This window comes from Tympanuchus pallidicinctus, unplaced genomic scaffold, assembly GCF_026119805.1.
Source record: "Tympanuchus pallidicinctus isolate F22 unplaced genomic scaffold, pur_lepc_1.0 scaffold3, whole genome shotgun sequence".
Taxonomy (NCBI): Eukaryota; Metazoa; Chordata; class Aves; order Galliformes; family Phasianidae; genus Tympanuchus; species Tympanuchus pallidicinctus.
Window position 1 is genome coordinate 34,795,769 of NW_026294747.1, and position 19,001 is coordinate 34,814,769.

General features: G+C 34.9%; 1 protein-coding gene across 3 annotated transcripts in view; it reads left to right on the top strand.

Annotated features, from left to right (window-relative positions):
• Window positions 1-19,001, top strand: part of NPAS3 (neuronal PAS domain protein 3) — a 596,309-nt gene that overhangs the window by 517,612 nt on the left and 59,696 nt on the right. For all 3 annotated transcript variants that reach the window (XM_052693214.1, XM_052693213.1, XM_052693215.1), the window contains one exon: window positions 15,392-15,510. In XM_052693214.1, coding sequence (XP_052549174.1) covers window positions 15,392-15,510 — 119 coding nt within the window. The remainder of the gene's footprint in view (window positions 1-15,391; window positions 15,511-19,001) is intronic.

Here is a 19,001-nt window from a genome sequence, read left to right on the forward strand (position 1 = left end):
TATTAGTAAGTCAGTCTTACCATACTTCTCCATGTTGTATAAATATCACCTGATCCATTTGCATGAGTCACTTATAGCAAGGGAACTTGTAAGCTCATGATTTTGCATCAAATGTTAATTGCTGTCTCATGGCTCCATTAGCATTTGATAAAATGGACCTTTCTTGAGAATATCCAGTGAGTGTGTGACACTTAAGGTACACAAAGTATAGCTAACAAAGGAAAAACAAAAGAGCATTGCTTACATATTCAGCATTACCTTTAGGAGGTCTTCAGAGATTTGGGTCTCTGCACTAATCTTACATTAGTGACTGTCATATTACATTAGCAAATTTAATCTTTGTTAACGTGATAGAAAGTTGCTAATACAATGAGACTCATTATATTAACAACTTTTGCATCATGTTAGCAAAAACAAAATTTGCTAACAGAATGCAAAAATTACCAATATGATAAGGTAATCATTATCATTATTCAAACACCTGATTATATTAAGCAACTACTAATATTTTTATAAGAAATCAGTATTTGCACTATACTGAGATTTTCCAGAATGAGAATTTTGAGAATAGGAAAGTGCAAATATTTCTAAATACAATTTTTAAGAGGTATGAGTTTTATTTTGTATATTGATATAAATATATCCTAATCAACATCATCCAAAATTAAATTTCTTAACACAGGAACTTTTTTTTTTTTTCCCTTGGAACAGTGAACCATACAAAGAATATGTTCTGATTAAGAGCATACAAAGAGATTATGGAGCACTATTGGTCTTTCAGATGAGAAGTAGGACTATGCAGTATGTAAGAACTTCTCTGGTACTTCATTACAACTCATTCATTTCACTATTACAATTTGTATTTTTTTATAGAAAAAACACACGTATTGTAGAATATGCTTGTGTAGGTTTATAGGCTTTCTTGATTACCTTATAATTATTCATTAAAACTATACCAGAATAAAATTAAAATAATTATATTTCTAGTATACAGACTATCATCTGACAGCAAGTCTTTGATTACAATATATAACATCTTCATTTATAAGTCCTTTACAAACATTCTGATTATTATTCTCTTTAAAGCCTTCATTCTTATACAAGTTGCTTAACAATGAGCTTTTAACTCTAAAGATTACCTGTAAAGATTCAGAAAACGAACTTCATTCAGCATAGATTCTTAATGAATAATCACGTAATCGTAACTGGCAAGCTTTGCAAGCTGTTTTCTGCCATGTATGTGGTAGAGTGGGGAAATATCGATAACATTTTGAGTAATACATACAGCAAAGGCAGACACCTTTTGCCACCTGGTCCATTCAAAGGCTTGTAATGACTTCAGCTGAATTTTTTCAGTGCTCACAGTAGAGTCCTGCTAGCAGGAGATTCACCACAGATCTCCTTGGCTTCAGAATGTACTCCTGTCTTAACACAGAAAAGCTTTAAGTTATCAGCTCTAAATGTTTCCCCTTCAATTTATTGGAAATGTCCTCATATTATTTTCTGTCTGTCATTCATTATGTAGGCTTGTCACATCACATTTTGTTTATCTGTTCTCAAAGCTAAATATATTTAACTTCAATAATCTCTACTCATATGTGCTTTTACTACACTTTTTCTGATACCATGTGTCACTTCTTTATTAGAGGATGACCATGGCATTGTAGTATTTTCTTTATTAATTTTATATGATTTTTAATGTATACTAACATCTCATTTCACTTTTTGGTTACAAGTTCTTCACATAGAGCAGAAGTTTTTGCTGAGATATTTTCATTTCCTTTTATTGCCTAGCTATATGTAGTTATTTTAAATCCCTCAGTAGATGGGGTAGTTTCTTCCAAAGTGTGCTACATCTTGCACTTGTTAGCATGAAATTTCATACATTGTTCCATTATTCAGCTGTCTTCTTCGATTGCTGTTTGTGTCCTTCTCATGTTCCTTCTATCCTGTGATGGAAATAGCTGTATCTTAAGTGTGTCTACATTGTCACCCAGTATTCAAGGCAGATGGAAAATCTGTGGATCCTTGCCATTTATTTGCTTAGTTTAAGTATAGGTTTAGTAGGAATGGGCAAAATGTTGAGACTATCCCATAAAAAGAGAGGCTTAATAACCCAGATACACCAAAACTATATTCCTCTGCTTCCTTCTCTCCTTTTAGCAGTACTGAGTATGAGGTATATGACAGACAACTTCAGTGAAGAGGGAAATTGTTGTCTGCTTATAAGGATATAGCACCATGAAAATTGTAGCATGGATGGAAATGACTAAGAATTTTTAAAAAAAGAAAAAAAAGGCTCAAAAAGAAATAAAAACTAGAAGAGAAGATATACATGGGAAGTTCATGTCAGTGAAGAGAACCTGCTTTAGCAGGGGGCTTGGACCAGCTGATCTGTGGGGAACCCTTCCAAACTCTATGATCCTATGAAGGGAAGCAAACATTTGTGGACATAGGTACTATTCCAGTTTTTAGGCACAAAGTGAAGAATTTAAAAGTATTTTATAATCTACTGCAAATACAAAAGAACATGTAAATATCGAAGTATTTATATGTGAAAACAAATTCAAAGATGAGATTCAGCACTGCTTAAAATTTAGCAGTAGGATGGTACACTTCTTTCTAATTCACTTTTTTTAGTACAAGCCTGTAATTTTTATCTTGGTGCTCTAATAAACCAATAATTCTTGCTTAAAAATGTATTATTTATTATCTATTGGAAGGAATGCAGATGGATATGCTTTTCAAATTTCAAATTGAAATAATCCACAGTGGTACTCTTCAAGGACAGAAGGGTTAGCTGGCACACAGGTGGGAAAAGAGTTGCTCATTAGGGAAGGTTTGTTATATGGTAACATATAATTAAGGTAATGGTCACAGCTTGTGTGACAGCAAACACTCTGGCAGTCGTTTGATTGCTGCTAGGGTCAGGAGATCAGCCCTTTCTACAAGATGTATCCACAATACTGTGTTAGTGAACAGGTTAGAAAGCAAATTACAGCTGCTTTTCTTAGGCATATTACTGTTGAGGCTCATCATTTTGGATTTTTTAGTGTACATCAGCGGTAATATGGCTTCTGAAGACTTCATGTGACAGGTTAGGCATTTTATCCTTTGAGTAAACAGTAATCATGGTGTGAAGAAAGTGAGGCGTTGGAGATTTTTCCCATTCTTTGAGAATTCCATTCTTCCTTTTTAGTTTGCTCCAAGGGCTCTTTGGGGATACATATATTAAGCTCTTTAAATAGTTCATAATAAATCTTTGTCTCAGGCTGATTCTGACAGTTTTTTTAAGAGTCTTTTAAGAGAGAATCCTCAATCATTTGTTAATCCATGGGGTGATCTTCAGATTTGGAGGAAAAAGAAACAGTGCAGGCTCCAGGGTGGCAAAAATACAATGTAGAAAAAATTTAACTCAGAAAAACTTAGGAAATACTCTGCAGTGGAAGTTTCACCAACATACTGTGCTCTGCTTGTGTTTAAATGATTTTTCTACAAGTTAATCAGTTGGCAAGTATTGGAGATAGAAAAATGTAGTAACAGAAAAGAGAATAGCAATTATTATTGATCATCTTCTGATTATTATCTTGATTTTCGCTTTGTTTCACTTAAAGCTTGAAGAAGTGTTTAGTGAAAAAGAAGTTGTTCCAGTTGTTAAAATAAAGCAGATAAACAAAAGTAGCATTCCTCCTGTTAAGTGTTTATCATTCAAGCCTTGTGATAAATCTGCCAAAATACTTGCACAGTGGGTTGATTTTTAAAATGCTGTTTCCTGTGCAATATGACAGATCTGAAAAAATCTGTCAAAAACCTTTTTAATTCCACTGTGCAAAATAAATAAATAAAGGGCAAAAATAATAAAAGCAAGACATCTGGTTCATTTAACATTTGTTTTCAGCAAATAATTTGAGTGAGTTGCTTCCTAAGAGTAATGTGTGGCTGCAGTCCACTGAAACTACAGTTAACTATTTGTTTGCAGCAGCCTTAGGTCTGTTATTTTTGGAGATACCTGTTCTCTACTCTCTGAGTTTTAGTGGCATAATGTTTGACGTTATCTTAAGCTTTTTTATTATTATTATTTTTGTGAACTCTGCCTAAGCAAAGTTATCTATAAACGCTAATTTATCTGCATTAGGGAAACCCTCACACTACCTCTTAGGAATATTGTTGCCCTATTTTAATTAAATATGCTGCCCTGAGGAGAAAACAATGTAAGAGGAAAAGGGAAGGGTTGTTAATAAAGGGCAAAGTTATAGAGAAACTGAGATAGTTTGACTTCTTACCTATACTGCAGCCAGGAAAGTGTGTTGGAGGTGAGGACTGCTGCTGGAGGCCTACCAATTTGGCTGTGCACCCAATAGCATCAGCTACCTGCCATGCCAGCTATGTTTGCATATTCCTCAGTAGCAGCAGGATCAGCAGCCTACCTGGTTCTGCTTAGCCCAGAACGCATCAGGAGGTTTCTGTATGAGAGGGAACAGTAGCACAGCAAATCTTGCAGTGATAGAACTAGTCCTAGCATTCAAAAATAGATTTTGAATTGCTGGATGCTCAGCACTTAAGTATTTTCATGTTAAAGTAACAATTGTATTCACAGGATATTTTCAAAGTTACTTGGCAGGGGCAGGGAACAGGAGAGATTATTGTTTAATTTTTTCCACTATTCTTTTTCTTTAAAAAACAGCATTTGCCATGTTGGTTTTTAATTGTTTTTTTTTTGTTGTTTGTTTGTTTGTTTGTTTTTATAGGGATCATAAGATTCTAGGAATGTGAATGATATCATATATTTCCTATAGAAATGTTGCTTGACTGTCTTCTTATCTATGTAGCCATGTAGCTGGAGAAAGTGGTTCACAAGGAACATTAGAACAGGACTTTCTAGGCATCCTGCAAATCTGCAGTGTTTTTGTTTATTTCCCAAAGAATCTGCATTTTGTCATGACGCTTTTCATGGTGTCAAGGAGTTCACACCGTAGCTATTGCTGTTGTCCAGTAATGAAGTTATGTATGAGCTAAACATTAAACCCTACGGGGAAAAATGTTCTCCTTGCCAATTATATTTGTTCTTTCCCTTGTATATGGCTTCTAACCCTGACTTGTTTTTTTTGTTGTTGTTGTTGTTTTTTTATTATTCTTATTATTGAACTGCTCCAAACTTCCTTAAAAGTTGTTCTGCAAAGAGTTTCATGTCATCCATATTGGAAAATATTTGTAAAATACCAGTTTGCTACGTCTGGATAAGATCAAACGATGTAATATAACACATAGAACTGAGTTCCAGGATGAGATCTTGTTTGCAGTTTTAAGCCGGAAGTATACTTGCTTTTTTGGGGGGAGTGTGGGAGAGAGGAAAAAAAGAATGCCACCATCTTGTCATTCTGTCACTCCTTTCTCCTTTTCACCAGTTTCACTATATGAACAAAAAGTGGTAGGTCAGGTGGTCCTCTGTTTGTTGTTGGTAAACCAATCAGTGTTTGCCGTTAGAAATGATGACTCTGTTTGCACACGTATGCTTGCTTGGTTTAAACATATGCCCGGTAGCTATGTACTTTCCCAAAAAGGTTATGCAGCAATGTTGCACAGTTTGTGCAGAGTGATTTTTTGGCAGGATTCTGTACACATTGAAACAGCAATCCAGGAGATACTAGTAACTGGCTACTGCCACTTAGTTAGCCTGCATGGAAGGCTCATGTATATAAAATAGTATATTAAAGTAAACTTACAAAAGCAAAGAGCAATCATTGCAAATGTAATTTTTTCTTCCTCTTTGGGATTCTAATTTTAAAAGCATTAAAGAAGACAGCTGCTCATGCTGTGATATGCGCTAAACAGCCTGAAGGATGGAAAAAAATATATTTGTAGCTCATAATAACTATTGACCTTTCTGATATACAATGTTCTCTGTGTTAGCTATTCTGTTCTATCAACAGTGAAGATTGAACATGACTTTTTAATAGAAAGCATGGGGTTTCAAGTTGCTTTCACTAAGGTGTTTATGTATTGTTATTCTGTATTGTAGTACAAAGAGTAAGTCCTGATGCCCTTTGTCTGACATCATGTTTGTCATAAAAAAAACCCCACTGTTACTGACTGTTTTATATATGAGGAATTGGCTCATAACCATTTTATAGTCGTGATAAAAGCAGTGCTCCACTAGATCCAGAACAGAGGTACTGAAAATAGAATCCCCAAAATATCCCAACAGCACAAAAGGTATTTTCCAAAGAAATAGTTTCCTCAAGTGACTATTTTTACAGGGATATTCCACTAAGATTTAAAACACCCACTTCTAATATTCATACTGTTTGTTCCTTGGCAGACACACACTGCTGCATAATAGCTTTTGCTGGATGTCATGTGCTCCCAAAGACAATCTTTATGATACCCCATTTTTTCTCTTGAACTTTCCTGCTGCTTAGTTACTGAGTACAGAAACATCCATGAGCAGCAGCTTGACTTTGACACTTGCGTATGCTTCCCCTGAGTGGGATCATCCTCACATTGCCTATGAGCAGCATGAGGTAACTCGCCTGTTCTTCCTTCCCTCAGGGAAAAGCTGCACCAAAAAGCACCTCCCATTTGGCATATGAAAATCTGGAAAGCAACCTCTTTATTGTGCTTTTTAAGCCCAAGCAGACTGGCAATGTTAGGCAGCATCAGAAGGGACATTTAATGTTTGTTGAGGTGCTTTTTATGCCATGTGCTGGGAAGGAACTTTAGTGAGCCTTTATTGGCAGCACTGAACCACAGTTATTTTCACAGCTATGCTCTAGAGTGTCAGCTAATGATTCACAAGTTACTAGGCAAGAGCAGAAAACAAGAAAAAGGGAAAAAATATACCCTCAGCTGATCCTGCTAGGGCATGAAAGAGGGGGACTGGCATCAGTATTTAATGGCAGTTTTGTGCTGAGAGAAAATGTTCAAATTTTTCCATAAGAAATCGGTATGGATAACGATTATTTAGGTTGTGCAAACCAGCCACATCTCAAAGGAGCTTTAGAGTCTAGTCCAGTGTTCCCTTTAAGCCCATGAAGCTCTCAGGGAATTCAGTGAAGTTTTTACCCTCCAAATTAGTCTCTTATGCTTTTTACTTATTTCCCAGTATATTTTCTTCATATCAGCTCCCTAGCACAGGATAGATGTGCTGTTACTTATGATCTTGGGCTCCTGTACATTGGTACCTTTCCAAACCATTCATTGTGTTCTGTTGAATTTTTTTTTTTTTTACAATTGCCATGAGTAAATGGTAGGAAACAGTTCTACTGTGCTCGTTTTGTTTGGGACTGTCACTGAACCTTGAAAATTTACAAATGTTGCTGACCTCACATGAAACCAAGCCAACAGGTCAGCTCAGGTTATTTATTTCTTTGCTTAAAATAAATTAGCTTTAAATCTAAAAGCTGAAAAAGAAAGTTTGAGATTCATGCCCAGTATGGTTTATGTACCACTGACTCACTAGACCATAACAGCTCTTCTAGAGTTGTTCCGGTCTATCGGATGAATGTGGATACATTTGCAAGTGCTTAGATAATGGATTGAAGTCCAGTAGACTGTAACATTTCCAAAGGGTTTTTCAGAGTTAAAGTTTCCTACCATGATTACTTCTTTTAATAGCAAATCTTTATTATGTTGTTTTCAAACAGGTAAAAAAGCTATATGTATTTCATAGATCACTGACCTACCAAAATTTGATGTAAAATCTGTCTTTTGATGCTGTAGGAGAAACAAAAATCTTATTCATTGCTTCTTCTTGGCAGCACTTTATTTACAGCTCTATTTTGGCATCTAATTCATTCTATATATTACCAGATATATAAAGAATTCTCAGGGATAAAGCTTACATGGGAAATAAATTGTATATGTAGGGAATTAATAGCCTGATAAGATATATTTCTAGACTGGAAGAAATGGAAGCAGAAGCAGCTGCAGAAGAAAGGAAGTTCTGAGGGGCATTAGAGTAGTACCTCTTCATCCAATAAGGAGAAATTCAAATCACTTTGGTCCTGCATGAATAGTAGAACATTCCAAAACTTCTAACTGTTTTAAGAGGGAATGTCTATCAATGAATTTGTACTTTAACAGGCCTACTAACTACAGCCAGTACATAAAAAAAATAAGCATAGTAAACTCATTATTTTTAAAACTGTAGGATAGCATTTCAAAACATGGTTTATTTCTTTGTGGGTACAGCCTTATATGTGCCCAAACTATAATACTCATATAGAAGTGTTTTCACTAGCAGAGTCTTTCACTTGCAAAAAGCAGAGGAATCGCAGACAAATGTACTTTACCCATTAAAGTTGTATTGTGTAGATATATTAGTATGTGAAACTATAATTTATTTTGCTAGTAACTGCATGCACAGTTTTCCATATTCATTGGTAAAACAGTGTCAGGATCCCATAGTGAAATCTGGCTTACTTTTGCCTATTGTTAGTATTAAGTCTATTGTACCTGGAGGAACACAAACACATTCAGAGGTTGGTATAAACACACATACCAGACAGAATGTAAGCATGTGCAATCAAAGTGCTAAGCATGAGATCACATAAGATGATGGAAATTATAAAATAGTAATTCAGGAACTTGACTGATGTCGTTTCATAGCATTCCTAATTACTTATATAGGAGCTGGGCCAGCTTTTATGGCCCAGGTTGCACAAAAATAGAGAACTTGCACTACTTAACACATACCTTGCATCTGCTGGCCACTATAAAACATCTTAGGTCTTCTGCAGGTCCTCTGTGAAACTGTCATTTCTCTGCACATCTCAGGTACTGTGGATCAGTACACAAAAATGCTATAGACCTATGCATGGGCAACTGAATTAAACCTTTGATCACTCTGAATTTATCCATGAAATGAAGGAATTGTTCTCCTTAATGTATCTATATTAGTTTGTCCCAATCAGTTTTATAGTTAGGTGTAATTGAGAGGGTAGCAAGTAATTGCATTGTGGATACGTATGTATGTACATATATTGTCTTAGTATTCTGTTGTCTTAGTGAGTTCTATTTTGCATGTAGACTGGTAATTACAGATTTGGGTTATATAAATATGCATATTTATATATATAAATATGTATATTATATAATCTGTTGAAAATAAAGAAATTATCAAAGAAGAATATATGTTAAGACTTAAATGTCAAATTATTTGTAAAAAAATAAATGTTTTACATAATGGCAAACTAATCAAAGTAATATGAGACCCCATCTCATCAGCTGTTGATTTGGAAAATTTGGAGAGATGAGAAAAAAAATAATTAAAAAAAAATAAACTAAAAAAATCAACCTTCAAGGCAAGTCTGATAGCCTTTTAAGTTTTTAAGCATTTGTGTTTCTAATAGTCGCATAGGTCATGAAAAGTGAATTGTCTTCATTCTGGAGGTATAATGACACAAAAGAACAGTTTATTATCTTGTTTGAAAATGTTACCTAGCAATAAATTCTTTAGAGGAAGTCATTGTTCTTTCCATTTGTTTTGGAGAAGCTTCCCTGAGCCTTTCCCTTCTCAGTGAAGCTTTGGCTAGAATCCAGCATTATTCCCTCTGTATAAAGGAAGGATGGGGTCTAGATCATGAGAAGCCTGTGGTTCAATTCTTAAGGTTTTCAACTTTTCAGTGAACAGGAAAACTGAAATGTTAAGATAAAAAAGTTAGGTAGAAGTACTTTTAATTCCTCCAAGATCAAAATCTGGTTATGCTGAAATTCAAGTCCCTATTCGTAACTCTGACAACTTAGAGCTAAAATATTATTCCTGCATTTTATTTCTTTCAGTACAGCATTATAATATTACCTGGAAATGCTGAACTAGCCTCTTTTTTGCTGGCTATGACATTGATGAAATAGTTCATGTAGTCCTCCCTTTTGCAAGCTGCTGAACACACCAGTAAGATCATGAGATGTGTATGGAAATTATTAGCTCCATTCCCATCAGATGATCTTCAGGGTGGCTACCTATGTGTGTAAGTTTGTTTAAGTCTTTCAACCAAATATTCTGAGAATCTTCAACATCTTGCTAGACCAAGATTTATCTTGCAGTATTTTCTGTGGTCAGCCTGCAATCAGACTGAACCCACTTTACTTCACTTAAAACTATGCATTTGCATATATACTAAGTATAACTTCACACTAACTTGCAGTTATTGGAGAAAAAAATGTTTTAACTAAAAGCTTTTGAATTTTATTTGCTGGGCTGATATTTAGAAAAAAAAAAATTTAGCTTGTAGAATGATCAAATTTGATCAGTAAGTTAGGGAGAGAAAATGAGCTTGGAGACAGTGCTTTACTGAGAGTCAAATTTCTGAATAAAAACAGTCTTCAAGAGGCAATAATATAAGAAAAATAAAACAACAGCAACAACATAAAGAACAGTTAACTGCTCAAGGTTACACTTCTCTGTAAGTTTTTTAAGATTTAAGTTACAGGCAATAAGCTGCACAAAAGAAACAGAAGCATTTGCAAAGATGCATCTAGTCTGACTGAAAATCACAGATTTATATTACCTAATTATTCATCTGAATATCTGGATTCTCAGTAGCCTATGCAAAGAATTATCAGACCTTAAAAAAAAATGCATGAAGAGGTTTGCAAGTGTAGAAGATGAAATGGGAAGAGAGCTCCTTTTTTATAACTGTTTTGCATGTTCTCTTATTTCATTTCTGCTTTAAAAGCTGTATAGACGGAATTTGAAACTGTCTCCTAAAAACTACATAGGCACTTGTTTTTAACAAAGAGGAATTAATACTAAGGAAAAACTTCCTTAAACGATAACAAATCCAGAATTTCCTGTGTGTTAAACCATAACCTTTTTTCCCTCCTGACCTCACAAATTACTTGTTGATATATGATTTTCCTTTTATTCCTTCTCAGAATGAGAAGCCTATTTTATATCTGTTTGGTATGTAAAAAATGCTGTTCCTCTCCTCTCAATTATTTTTAATATGTTTGAGGGGGAAAAAAAACCACAAAGTTGGTGAATATTTATTCAGTTTGCTTTGACAGCATTTTGTTATTTAAGACATAAATCAGATCTGGAACAACTTTCTTCAGGGAAAAATTGTTTATCTGAACTTGAGTGTACTTGTGAATCCATCATGGAAATGATACTCATGCTATTGCTGTGTAATAGTAATTATTTGCATTGTTTAACATTGTTTTGTTTTATGAAGTAAGGCTAGACTGCATAGAGATGCTGGAATACATCTACAGATCAATGTAAGATCAGAGCCATTGACCTCAGTCCTCCAAATAATGATGTGCATGTTTATCTATCAGTGCACATTACACCAGTGTCAGAACTCTTTTAGCATGTAAAGTTAAATGATGCATGACTGGTTTGTGGGGTCCAGACCCAAGTTTATTCTCAAGACAAAGCCTTGAAGGCTCAGGGCTACAAGGCTAGCTCACAAAGAAATGCTTAGGAAGAGATAAGTAAATATGTTTTTGAATTGGCTGCTAGTTCATACTATGTCCTCATTTGGCTGTGTGGTTCTTCATTAATATTTTAACATTCGTGGCATTTTTGTATGCACATAGGGGTTGCAACTTCATGCCCTTCAAAACCGACAATACATTCTTTGTGTCCAGAAATCTTATACTGCTTTAGCAGCTTTGGGAGCAGAAAGAAAAGAGGTTTATTCCTTTAGTAGTACCTGCTGAAGATATTTGAGGACGCACAAAGACAAATGCTTTCCCAACAGAGTACACAATTACTGTTTGCAAAGACAATCCAGACTTAACTTTTTATACTTCTGAGCCTGACAGTGTATAGTACTTTCATTCACACACAGTGAGTGTTGACTTTTATCATATTATTAGTATTCTAAACTCACAGTTTCAGAGTTTTATAGCTCAACAGTAGGTTTAGACTCAGTAAATTCAGCCCAGGAGCACTGTTTTTCAGTCCAAGAGGCATCTTTAGTTGCTACAGTATCAAGCAGAGTTTACCCTGTTTACTTCAGGTTTTTTTAATGTCTAAGATAACAGATTTTAAGGAAAAAAAAAAAAAAAAACAAAGAAAACCACACCCAACAACTCCTGAAATTAAGAATTGTTTCAGTCAGAGTTTCAGTCCTCCAATTACTAGCCTTCTTTCACATAATTGGAAAAAAATGAAAAGTCTGAATAATAGGCATTTTGAATCAACTCCTGAGGACTTATAATGGACCACATTCAATATAATCCTGTGCAAATCTCACTGACATCAATAAATATGTTCTGTACACATCCTGTTTTTAAAATCCTGCATGCATAATTACAGTCAGCATTGTTTCTACCGTGGGTGGATGCAACTCTGAATGTAGATTTGTACTGCAACCACAATGGTTCTCTCCTGAGACAAATTCAGAAAGCTGTTCATAAGCTGTTCTGGACTTTTAAGTAACTAATCCCATCCCACAGATACACTCTCAGGTACATTTTGTTAAAGAAAATCAAACACTTTAGAATTTGTATTTACATGACATTCACTGTTCCAGTATGTGGATAAATTATATGCATTTTATCACGTTCACTTACAGAGAAATTTAAGTTTTGTACATATCATAGCAACAGTAAAATAATGTTAAGCTCATTATATAAGGTAGCATACACTATACCGGATCTCAGCTATTTTCCTTCCTTTCTTGTATCTGTGAAATAAAGGGAATTTTAAATTTATATTTCTTGGGAATAATACATATGTATGACAACCAGATTGTTTCTCAAGCATTTGATATTGCCTGTTTAATTAATGTTACTTCTGTGTGCTTATGTAATCACCATTAGAACACAGAAGGACATATTGTACTTATTGCCTGTGCTAGAGCATAATGTGCTGGACTACAACAACTACACTTGTTAAGCTGATTTTAGCATTTCTTCACACAGCAGGAAGCACCCATGCTGTGGTTTCTTAATATACTCTTTCAGTACTGTACTGGAGAGTACTGTATAATAATAATAATTAATAACAATTCTCATCTTACCAGTACTGCTGCCAACCTGATGACCCAGGTTATGGTTTCAGAGTTCCACTATCCTGTACATTGAAACATACATCTTTCTTTTCAGGGTTTCATTTCTCAGATGATATTGCTGAACAGAGCTGAATTTTTTTAAGGACAGGCTTGTTGCATGGATTCTCATGGCCCCACATTTGTTCAGGTCTCCAAGGACCAGCACCAATAAGTGTGAAGGAGACAAGAGCAGGATGGCATACTTTTCCATTTCCACCAGGGTGGAAAAAAGAAAAAAAGAAAAAAAACACTAAATTAAGTCTAACCTTAAATGTATAATCTGTCCTTGGAAGAGGAAAAAAAAAAAAAAAAAAAAAAGGATATAGCATCTTCAAGCTCTTGGCATCCCTTACGAGAAAAAAATTGGTTCTAAGGGTCTCTGATCTTGTGTTTTAGTAAAATAGAACTGCACGGCTGACTGACAGTTCTGATCTAAAGCATTTACGTTTAAGTTTTGATCTCTCTGCTTTTGATTAAAACTAATGAGCTCATTTAATTCAAAATGGGAATCTCTGATAAGAGAAATAAGGTTGATGTGATTGGATTAGAGGGGCAAATTAAACTCTTAGAGCAGAAGTTTGTGCTTATATAGTGTATTAAAAAGCTGTTGGCGTATTATGGCGTGTTAGATGATGAGAAAAATTTCATAGTAATTCATATTTAATCAGAAGAAATGAAAGTACTAAATATAACATGGCTCTGCTTTTCCCTCGAGTGATAAAGAGCTGTACATTTAAAATGACATCGAATCCATGCTCTCTAAAAAAAAAAAAAATCTTGAAACATGAACGAAAGGAACATTGTAGTCTATTATTTTATCACAATTGAGCTGAAATGTCTGAAACAGAAGACAATGTGACCACAATAAAATAAAGACATTTTTATAAAATCCATAGTTCACAAACAAGTTTTGGTGTTTCTGTTCACTGCATAACATACTTGTTAAATACTTTAAAACTTTCCACTAGTAATTTGGTTGGTTCTTTAGAACAGTAGCAGAATAATTTCAAAACAATTTCAAAATAACTTTTTATTCAGTGTTAATTACTGATTGGAACTGAATGTGAATTAAGCTCCATTAGTGCTTATTGTAAGTCTACTCCAGAATTTTCCCATACACAATACTATGAGAAGAGGTAGGGAACTGTTGGTTATCAAGGTGATAAACAGCAACAACAATGATTGTGTAGAGAATATTTTGGTGCTAATTATTGTTGTAACCAATAGTTTACCATGATTTATACTAAGAGTATTTATTTACTGTTTATAAATGGTTGCAGTTCAGGAAGTGACAGTCAAAGGTGAGATCCACCACTTAAAGGAAAAGCTGAAAAACACTGTTCATTACTAGTTAGTCACCAACAAATAAGTTATGATTATTATCAATAATGGTAAAAATAATAATAATAATAATAATGCCTTAGTCACATGAGCATATTTTACTTCAAGTTGCTTTATTTCTTTATTGATAATAATTAACCCTCAGTAACAGGGAAATCAGGGCATTCACAAACAGCAGTTCTTATCCTAGGAAAGAAAGAAATGGAATCTTGGGAATGAAAGTCTGCAGAATTTGCTGCCTCTTTCAGCAAACAGAATTGCTTCCTTGGTGACACTTTCTTATTCAAAAAACACTGAAGAAGTCCATTACTTTTAAAATGCCACAAAGATGGTCAGAATGCTGGAGCTCCTCTCCTATGAAGAAATGTTGAGGGAGCTGGGCATGCTTAGCTTGGAGAAGAAAAGGCTCCAAAGAAGAAAAGGAAGAATCGTTGTGGCCTTCCCATAGCTGAAGTGATCTTATAAACAGAAGGGGGACTTATTTTTACATAATCTGATAGTGATAGGTTATGTTTTTAATTAGAAGAGGAGAGATTTAGATCCAAGCATCTAGCTTGGAGGAAATTCCTTAGTCGGGGCAGTGAGGCAGTAAACAGGTTGCCCAGAGAAGCTGTGGATGCACCATCCCTGGAGGGTTGGATGGGGGCTCTGGACAGCCTGATCCTGTGGGTGACAACCCTGTCCTCAGCAGGGAGTTGGAAATAGTGACTTTAAGGTCTCTTCCAGCCTAAGCCATTCAGTGATTCTATGGAATGCATTCATAGCAAAACTGTGCAAGAAAGAGTTAATGAAGTAAATCTCTGGGAAAAAAAAAAAAAAAATCTGTGGAGAAAAGAACTTGAAAATGAGTCTGAGTATACGTATATTTTTCAATTTTTTTTTTTTTTTTGCTAAGTAAACATTTTCTAAACGAGGTAAATTGATTACAGCACTCTTAGCAACCATCAGTCATTTATTTTTAGTGAGTTCAAGGATTGCACCTGAAAAGTAGCTGAGAAGGGATGTATAAAATCTAAATTATGTATATATGTATTTTTTCTATTCCCTAGTCGAATCTACAAGCCCCAGTTTACTAACCACTGACAACACTCTAGAGCGTTCTTTTTTCATCCGAATGAAATCTACACTGACCAAGAGAGGAGTGCACATCAAATCGTCAGGATATAAGGTAAGGGTTGCATTGTAGCATGAAATACTGACATTTTTAAATTATATTATTTCATGTAGCAAAGACACATTAATAGTCAGAGAAAGGAGCTGTTTCATGTTTGCATAGATTTCAACTCTTTTGTTAAAGAATCATTAGTGCATTATTTCCAGCCTAAGGTTTGGTAGTGGTTCTACACATCCATTAAATTGATCGTTATTACAGTAAACATTGATTATAGCATGAAGACCCTCAAAAAAGCAGCACTTCCACAGTAAAGGTACATTTTCTCAAAGTACGTGAGCCACAGTAGAATCACTTTTTCCCTCGAGGAAAATTACTACTTATTTAGGTAGACTGTTAGTTGTCTTTAGGTTATATGTTTTCTCAGAGATGTAGGACTTCTCCATGTGGACTGTTTGCTAGAGCTATTTAATTTCACTGCTGTTCTAGCTGAAGGAAACAACAAGCCATAATGATACTTTTCCTCCATTTTTCTTTTGTTGTCTGTCTGAGGGGTATCTGCTTCTGGGGATCGTATTTACTGTATTTCTTACTCTTTTAAGATATGAAATGCTCTTGTTTCTTATCAATAGTAATCTCATTTTTCTTCAGTCATATATTGCTCATAGTGCCTGTAGCTATCACTGGCTTTGTGGTATACTAAAACTAGAAGCAATAGCACATTTTTAACATTGTGAACCTGTGGAATGAAATATGCCATCCATTAAGTATTATACAAGTTAAAAGAGTAGTGCAAGGAAGAAAGTCTGAGAATGTCTGTGTTTAGAGAAGGTGCTTGTCAATGTTCATTTAAAAACATTTCAAGAACATTTTTGTTTAGTTTTCAGAGGAAGATTTAGAGGAGCTTTGAAGTAAAATTCCCCAGTTCACTCATCCCAAAATATTCTTTGTGAATATGACATCAAGGTAGTCCACCTGAGTAGTAAAATTCTCTTGGTAGAAATATAGAAATATCTTCTTTGCAGGCAAATGAATGAAAGTTTTCCTGTTAGATAGTTTCTGGATCAAGATGATTAAAATAGTTGCTACTGGAATTTGAGATCCAAATGAAGTTTCTTAATACAACAGAAATTATCATCTGCTTACTTCTTAGCACCTGAAAGATTGCATGTAGTATTTGTTCGTACTGACAGGTTTACAAGTCTTAGAAAGTACAAGACTGGAAATTGTATTGTCAGTCTCAGGAGGAAGGAGGCGAATGAATGGGTAGGTTATTGAAATTATACTCATTTTCATTATTAGACATGGTCTATCATAAGGCATTGCCTATCTAGGGCAAAGTTAGATTGGCAGAGAACTTGCATTGCTGGATATTTTTGCTGTAGTAGTAATGGGAAAAAAAATTGAGAAAAATTTGGATTGTGCTGTCTGATGTTTTTTTTTCTAGATGTAGGTGAGTACACAAGGAAGACATACAAGTGATTTTGTCATTGTTTCTTCTTGAACTCCTGACAAGCTTACATGAGTCCAGCACCAAAACAGGACATAGGCTGGTTACACAAGTAGATTTTATCTTGTTACAATACAGTTTCTGAAATACTCAGGAAGACATAGTAATATCTATCATAAAAGCGTAGCTTCATTTCTCTTTTGAAACCTGCTGATATCTCATTGAAACATTGAAAACCATAACCGAGCTGTCACAGGTAGAGCACAATTACGATTGAAAAACCCGATACCATTTTTAAGCAACTAGTTCTAGACATGAAGAATGGAAAAAAAAAAAGCATGAAAAAAAAAAATACGATAGCTGACAAAACTGTCTATAACTAAAACCTTTTTTTCCCCAAATTTTTCCATGAGGCAGCAATGCAACCACATGAATAAACTTGCAGATACAGTGTGCAGTGTACAGAAGCATAGTCCAGTGGATTTTTGACATTTTGGAGGATTTTGTATCTGATAGTGTTTGACTAAATTCAGCTGTGTCCAGTTGTATAAATTGCACTTCAACAGTTTTGTAAAAACATGCATAAAACACTCTGTGTTCTATGGAATTATAATTATCTTTAGCTTCAGTGAGTTTCAGTAAAACTGTATATTCATTTTAGAAGAGTTTGATCATGTGAGTGTCTTTTTAAGCAGAAGTAAAACCTGCTTTGTTTAAACGTCACTCTCAGTGTACTAGGCAAGCCTAAAAAAACTCAACTGCTACAGAGAACATCATCTATACTTTTAAGGAAATTTGCCAGCTTGTTCATTGACTTCTAGAAATCCAATGCTAGAACAAACTGTAGACCTCTGGAATTTGTTTAGGTATATATTTTATAAAACTTAGGAAAGATCCATGAGACGTAAGGATGTACAGCTGTGAGAAATTATTAAAAGGAAAAATATTTATGTAATACTGGCAAAGCTCATGAGGAGACCTGAATGCATTCTGTGCCAGAGGGCCCTGAAAGACCTCCAGCCTTTAGTCAGAAAGCACTGTACCAGCTGGGGCCATTTGCAGTAGAGTTTCTGAGGGAAATCCTGGTGGACCAGCTCAGAAGCCACTGCTTCAGAACACTGCAGAGCACTGAATTTTCCCTCCTGGTTTAATAGCTTCCCTTAAGCCCTTCTGTTGTGTGTGGGTCACCTTCATAATCAAGCATGCAGACATTCACTGAGAGCAGTGTATCGCGAACTTGGTATCTTATGAGAGTCAGATTTTGGCTTTGCCAAATGTACGCAGCTCCCCATGAATTCAGACCTCCAGCATGACAAAAATTTTGTATATTTGTGAAATGTTTCTTGTTCCAAACTCTTGGTGAACTCAGAACTGTGTCTTCATTTTTTCTTCCCTTTGAGGACTGCTGATGAATGTTTTCCTTAGACAGCAAATGATTGAGGTGGTCCACAAGATGCTTAGGCAATTTTCAGAATGAGTGATCCCAGCCTCAGGAAAATCACATAAAATTGAAAACAGTCAGAGAAGAAGATTGATTAATCATTTGGGTTGATCTAGTCAGGACTAATTTTCTGTGAAAAGAAATGTGGGAACAAAACCCACACTAATAGACTTACAAAGATCCATATATGTGTGCCTCAAAGAGACTTTGTTCTTGACTGCTCTGACATGAGATGAACCCTGTTTATAGACCCTTCCTGGACTGATTTAATTAGTCCTGAATTATACCTAAAGATGTAGATAATGGCTTTTTTTTTTCATGAATGGCATAACCTTAGAAGTCTGAAATGAGAAGGCTGCTACATGATTAATCTACCCTCTTTCTTCCCTTTCATTTTTTCCCCAGCACCATCCTACAATGGGATTTTCCTGATTAAGAATATACTTAGTCCTAGAGTATGTATGAGAAGAGTTTATACACAGTCTAGAGAGTTATTCAGTTCTCACTGTGTAAATCAATGATCTTTTAAAAAAAAAAAAAGTCAAATAAAATGTAGTCAGCTACAAAAAACATTGAAAACAAATAAAAAGAGAAAAAATTAGTAATTCCATTCACTGTAGAACTCAGCATGTATTACCACTACAGCTCTTGTCTAAG